Source organism: Natrix helvetica (assembly GCF_964273705.1).
Source record: "Natrix helvetica genome assembly, chromosome: 1".
NCBI lineage: Eukaryota > Metazoa > Chordata > Lepidosauria > Squamata > Natricidae > Natrix > Natrix helvetica.
In genome coordinates, this window is record NC_138548.1 from 87723647 (window position 1) to 87730193 (window position 6547).

At 40.4% G+C, this 6547-nt stretch overlaps 1 protein-coding gene across 2 annotated transcripts in view; it reads right to left on the reverse strand.

The window, feature by feature from the left end:
• The window catches only part of LDLRAD3 (low density lipoprotein receptor class A domain containing 3), a 158831-nt gene extending 155949 nt beyond the window's left edge, over positions 1-2882 (reverse strand). The window contains exon 1 of one of the 2 annotated variants that reach the window (XM_081935180.1): positions 2522-2882. In XM_081935180.1, coding sequence (XP_081791306.1) covers positions 2522-2555 — 34 coding nt within the window. In that variant the 5' untranslated portion in view covers positions 2556-2882. The remainder of the gene's footprint in view (positions 1-2521) is intronic. The other variant, XM_081935179.1, reaches the window with a different exon arrangement.
• Between the last annotated feature and the right edge of the window lie 3665 nt (positions 2883-6547).

The window sequence follows — 6547 nt, forward strand, 5'->3', positions numbered from 1 at the left end:
ATGATACAGAATGTTGCAGGTGGTTGGCTAAAGACCTCCAAGGATTCTTCCAACTTTGTTATTCTGTTAAATTCTGAAGCATTAAAAAAAAACCTGTTGTGTGCAAATAGTAACATAAAGTTCAACTGGTTGGGAACCAAACAGAACTTAAGATTTTTTTTTTAAAAAAAGAAATCTATGAATTAAATAGCATCAGTACATTTTTCTTTGTTTATTGGCTATATTAATTAAAGCATGCTTCAGCAGTCATCATTGCTGCTATAAATTAGGGTGGCTCATAATTCTAAGTTTAGTAATAAGCAACTCTTAGCTCTGAGTCAAATCCTTCAGTTTGGTATAATTCAAATGTTCCCCGACATTACTAGATCATCTCCACTATCCAGTTCTTGATTCTCTGTAATGTGAGTTCTCTGGGTGAATGTAAGTGGGGCTGGGAGGGGGAGTTTTATTGCTTAAAAATAATGGGATAAAATTTTCCTACTTTGCATTACTGAATAAGCTGTTCTGATTTTTCAGCTTAGAAGCAAATATTACAGATACAAGAAATGTAATATTGGCAAATATCCTGTTTTCTCCTCAAGAATGTCACTAACTTTGAGCTAGTACAAAAGTACATCAGCATAAAATTTGCTGTCTCTCCTGGCAAACCCTCTCTGGTAGCAAATATGGGTACCTCAGAGTTGCTATCCTATATCAATGGATTTTGTCAAATTCAGAAAACTCAAACAACACAGTCTGTATCTTGCCATGGGAACAAAGCTAGCAAATGATACAGTACCTATTTAGAGTTGGATAAGGAGAAGATTTGGTGGATTCATTGGTTTCTCTGCCCTTGCACTTTGTGTCACCAGCCACTAATTATTCTTCTTAAGGGACTTAAAGTTGAAGCCGATAAAGAATATTCACACTGTCCTGTTTGTGCACAAGCATTTTGCAAGTACTGTTGAATATAAACTCTCAAATCAAAAATCCTTTGGGCACCAAGTTTATGCCTTCTTTGGGCTTAACACTAGTCCAGAGGAGTACTGAATCCATTTTCAATAGTAGCTTAAAACAACCTGCATAAATTGTTACAAAAATTGGTACCATGCAGCTACCATTACCATCACCACTGGTAGTTCAAATGCTGTTCAAATTAATCCAGGTCCCCCAGATGAGGATCAACTGAGAGATCTGATGGGAATTTGAGGAGACCTTGGTTTGGGAGAAAAAACTCAGATGGTGAAGGGTATGGGGCCTGGTCACACCAGATTAAAGTAGTCAGTAAGTATCAGCGTGATCCCTGACTGCACCACTAACTGAATGGTAAATGAAGTACATAAGACTGGCAAAAGGTGCCAAGATGCAGGGGGAAATACAACTTTTACAATGTGCAACTAAGGACTAGGGATCAGATGAACTCATCATCACAGATTTATTTCAGCTATTGTTTGACACAAGTTCAATGTGTGGATGCAAAACCATCCAAAGGTTTTCAGAAATCAAATTAATAAACTGTGACCTGTCTTTTCAAAGCCAAAGAATTACACTGCTACCAACCAGGCAAAGAGAGATGTCCACAGCCTCAGAAACATTAGGGAAAAGCTAATAGTCCATAAAGTCAGAGCTGCCTAGGGCAGCATGAGTTTCTTCCCCCACTAAAATAATACAGGTCTGCCAATTTAAAGCCAGTAGGGTTTAATTTAAGTGTTGGGCAGGGGAGTGAGGAGGGGTAGGACAGGAGTCCCAGAGTGGCCTTACAGGTGAGAGGGGGGGACATGTAAATTTAATAAATAAATAAGAGGAATAAAGGCACTTCTGGTGGTTTGGAACACTTAAAAGGGAGGGGGAGAAGCTTTCTGTCAGCTTTTTATTTACGTTGCTATTATTATGTTTTTACTATGCAAGAAGTTCACACTTTCTTTTTAGGGTGGGGACTTGGGGGCTTGTCAAAACAAACTGGCCTATCAGAAAAGCCAGAAATTGTCCGCTCTCTAAAGCAGGGTCTAATAATAACATTTCAACAGAATCTCCCGACCAAAGGAACAGGGAGGGAGGGAGGGGACAAGGCTGCCCACTCCACTCTGTCCAACCTGCTCTGAAGGACGTCGAAGCAACTTTTCCACGCGCGCACACGCACACCAGACCAGCAAAGCTACTGCAGCGCCATGTAAACATTCCAGCGACGCAAACCGCCCCAATTAAGCGGCGTTGCTCGGGTTTACCTAGGCGACCCTAACGCGAGCCTTCCCCGCCCCTCCGCTGCAAATGCGCTCCGGTGTTACAAAGGCAACCAACTTTGTGCTTTTTTGTTTTTTTAGTTCCCGCCCTCCGGCTAAGAGCGATACAAAGCGAGAAGGGGGCGGGAAGGAGAAGAGGCGGCGGGAGGCGGCCCCGCGTCAAAGGCTCCATCCCGCTGTCCTAAGGCTTCCCTTCCCCCAGCATCTCCCCCTAGCTCGCCCCTCAAGCCCACTCCTCTTCCCCACTGGAGCAGGCAGCTGTCCTCGGCCGCCTCTGCTCCCTTCGTCCAGCTCCCACTCACCCGCCGAGCCCAGGAACAGCCATAGCAGCCACATTGCCGCCAGCGCAACAGCCGCTCTGCAAACTTTGGGGGGCTCTCCCGAGTGCCTCCGCCTCTCGGCCCGAGCCTGGCCCAGGCCTAGGCTGCTGTGGTGGTGGAGGAGGAGGAGAAGGAGGAGGGTCAGGGGGAGGCTCCCTTCCAGCCAGCCGGACCCTCACGCCCAGCCTGCCGCCTGCCTTCTCGTTCGCTCCCTCGCGTACACCCTCCCGAGTGCTTCTTGCCAAACCAAATCGCCACTGCGCCGCCCTCGCGACGTCCCGGAGCCCAGGCTGCTCCCTCCTTGCCCGAGGGTAGGAGTCGTTGTGACGGCTTACGCCTCTTCCTCGGAGCCCCTTCGCTCCGAGTGGAAAGTAGGTCCAGTGGAGCGCAGCCGGTAAAGCTGCGCCAGCTTCTTAAATGCTTCAAATCCCCATTAAAACATCCCAGACAGATTGACGAACAGTTGGCTCCGCCGTCAAACTAATCTTACTTTTCTAACGTTCAAAGGGCTCTGCCTTCCTGTGACTTCATGGTGTATATGGGCATCTGCCTTAAATCGTTTTAGCCAGCTATTTTAATTATTTTATCTTTGCTGAGAGATTTTTAGCTGTTCTGATATAGTTTTTGTTGTTGTTGTTGTTTTCTGAGCCACTTAGTGTCCTTTGGATTGTTGAGAGATGTTGTAAAATAAAATAAAAGCATAAAAATCCTGGCTATTTGAGCAGACCTGAGGAGTCACTAGCAAATTTGCAGGAGTTGCCACTTGATCTCGCTCTGTGATGGCCCCTTGGAAGAAGCCTAAGAAGGAGAAAGGTGAAACTAGACAGGAGTAAATCTATTGTAACTCAGTGCTAGGAGACCTCAGACACAGAAAGAGATTCTTTTTCCTGCACTTTTTATTCTTTCTTCCCATCCTGTTCTCTTTCTCTAGGTTTAGCTTGTTCTAATTTTTATTAAGAATTTTAATTGTAAGTGTTTTTTTAAAAAAAACCAAAAAATATTTTAGTCCAGGTCTGGACATTGCATTTTAGGAAGGGCTATAATATCCAGGGAACAACCATGATGATAACAGGCTTGGAAAGATAAAATCTTATTTTTAGCTGTTGGTGTTGCCTTGAGTCTCAAGGAAGAGCAAGATGGAAATGTTTTTTTTAGGAGTTCTTGTTAGTGCCAAGGATATCCAGACAAAGCTTGTTCCAAACCTGGCTTACCTACATATGAGCCACATTCTCACTTGGTGGCACAGTGGAACCCCTTTTAGATGCCTTCAAGTCAGTTTTTGACTCCAGGGAACCACCTAAAAAAAATCCTGTAATTTTGGAAGTAGTTTGCCATTCCTATGGCTCAGAGAGAGTGACCAACCCAACATCACATTGCTGTTTTATGCCTAAAGTGGGACTAGAGTTCATCATCTCTTAATATCTACCCTGGTGCCTTAATTGGCACACTAAATTGACTCTTTCAGAATGCAGTCTGAGAATTTAATTTAGTGGTGTAGTGTTGTATAAATAAATGTATCATGTTAGAAGGCCCTGACACAGCAAAGTTTGGAAAGCTCAGTTATTCATATTTATTAAAACAAAGTAGGACTTACTTTGAGTAAATACACAGAGAATTAATTAATTTCAAGCAGGAGAGTATGAATACAATATTGCCCTTTTCCACTATTCATCTGATCTCATCTAGCAAAAAGCGTATTTGCTATCTGTTGATCTCTCATTTATTTTCCTGGTATCTCTTGCTGACAGCCAAGATTATTTTTTTCAGTGCAATTAATCTGAAATTTCTTGGTGGATTTTCAGTCTTTCTAAACGTTCTCTAGCTCCATTGGTGAGCGGAATATATGAAGTTTCATATACAGTAGATGTGTAGATATGTGATACATATTGACAAGGCACAACTTCCACTGGAATAGGTCACACTGCATGTTCAATTATAACCATATTTCTTTTAAAATATCAGAAATCAAATAATCCATTTAAAATCTAGTGATTTGAGCAATGAATTTGCTTGCAAAGAAGCAGTACTTGTGCACATTTTTCTTTAATAAATGGGAAAGGTGTTTACATATATACTTGATAATTTGGAAAATTTGTAAATTATGCCAGTGTAAATTTATTCCTATTTTTTGTAGCATATATGTACTATATATAATATCGGGAGACTGGAGGTAGTCCTAAACTTACAACAGTTCATTTAGTGACTGTTCAAAGTTACAAAGGCATTGACAAAAGTGACTTATGACCATTTTTCACACTTGCAATCATTGCAGCATTCCTATGGTCAAGTGTTTAAAATTGGCAACTACTCATATTTATTACAGTTGGGGTGTTCTGAGGTCATGAAACCTTCTGTGAACTTTTGATAAGCAGAGTCAACGCGGAAGCAGGATTTATTTAACAATCATATTACTGACTTAACAACTGCAGTGATTCACTTAACATCTGCATCAAAAAAGGTCGCAAAATGGGACAACACTCATTTAACAACTGTATTGCTTAGCAACAGAAATTTTGGGCTCAATTGTGATCATAAGTCAAGGACTACCTGTATTGATTTTCAGAAGTATTATGATTAAAATATGAAGTGTTACTGCCCATGATAGAAGTGTTTGTTTTTCTAGCATTGGTGAACAGGATTTACTTTTTCGGTCCCAGATCGAAGCCATACACCACAAACAATAATGGCACTTCTATACAGAGTTATTTCCTGAGGGAATCAGGAATACATTCAGTACTTGCATGAAACTACAAAATAACTTCATTCCAGCCAAGAATGTAGTTGTTTCCATAATAGCCTAAAGCTGCCAACTGATTTTTAAAACTGTTATCTACTAATCTGCAAAAAAAAAATTAATAATATTAATTCTGGGTGCAAGTTGAACTCTTGTAATTCCTTTTTAATATAGTCGACCATGAAACTTGTGTTCTAGATATTTATTGGCGAGGATTTCATATAATTCGAAAGGATGAATGCTTTTTATATTATTTTAATGTGTTTTTTTCTAAATAGTTTGAGTGAAGCTTTAATCATCAATCATTACATTTCAAGTGTATGCAATTAATGGCAGCAAATTGCTATTCACTGCAGGATTTAGCACCAAAAATATATTCTGATAATTATGCTTGAAATAAGTTCAGTTGGAAAATTTTGTGAACAAAAAGATGGTGTCCAATGTGATAAGTAAATATTTACAAGTTTTGCTTGTTTTTAAATGCCTTTCTTAATTCTAAAAAGTTTAACAAATAATGCCATTTAGATATAATATTTCTATGTACGATGTGATTAAAAGTAAAATGCAGTGAAAGGGGGAATTTTTACACATATGTGAGCCTATTTTTCCCATGAAATCTCCTACTGGTAGCATTTGTGCTTCTATCAAGATCCTTTTGCCACAGGCTTTCATGCTGTTGGTCAGCAGAATGAATTAGTAGGATTAATACAGCAGTACAAAAAGGACTGATATGGAGACAGCTTGGCTGTGGTATTGCTTGGAAACAGATGCTTCCCCGTTGATAGGAATTTCTATGTCATCCCACACTACACCTCCTCACTTTGCCACCCAGGCTAAAAGGAGAGAGAGAGAAAAAAAAAGCTTTTAGACTTCCTTGCACTGTGATTTAGTGGGGTAAGCATGCTGCCAATTGGGGGCTAATGGTTGCACTTGTAAGTCAGCTAGAGGGAGATCAGCCCCAGCAACTGGTTGGATAGCTGCTGATCATCCTGAATCATTTTGGTAGTTTTGAAAGAAGGGTAAAACTGGTTGCTGGCATGAAAGAGCTCAAATGCTTCATCTTGCAGTGTAGCAAGCCTACTCATGCTTGGATATTTGTTCCATTGTTCTAAAATTACACTTGTTTATAGAATTAATATTTTGTGGGTTGATTCAATTTATACATCGGCCATCTGCCTATCAGTTTTATCTTTCTGCCGCTGGAATAGCACATGAAATTAAGTCACAATATCTAGTTTCAATATCTATAATATGACTCAGAACTACACATATTT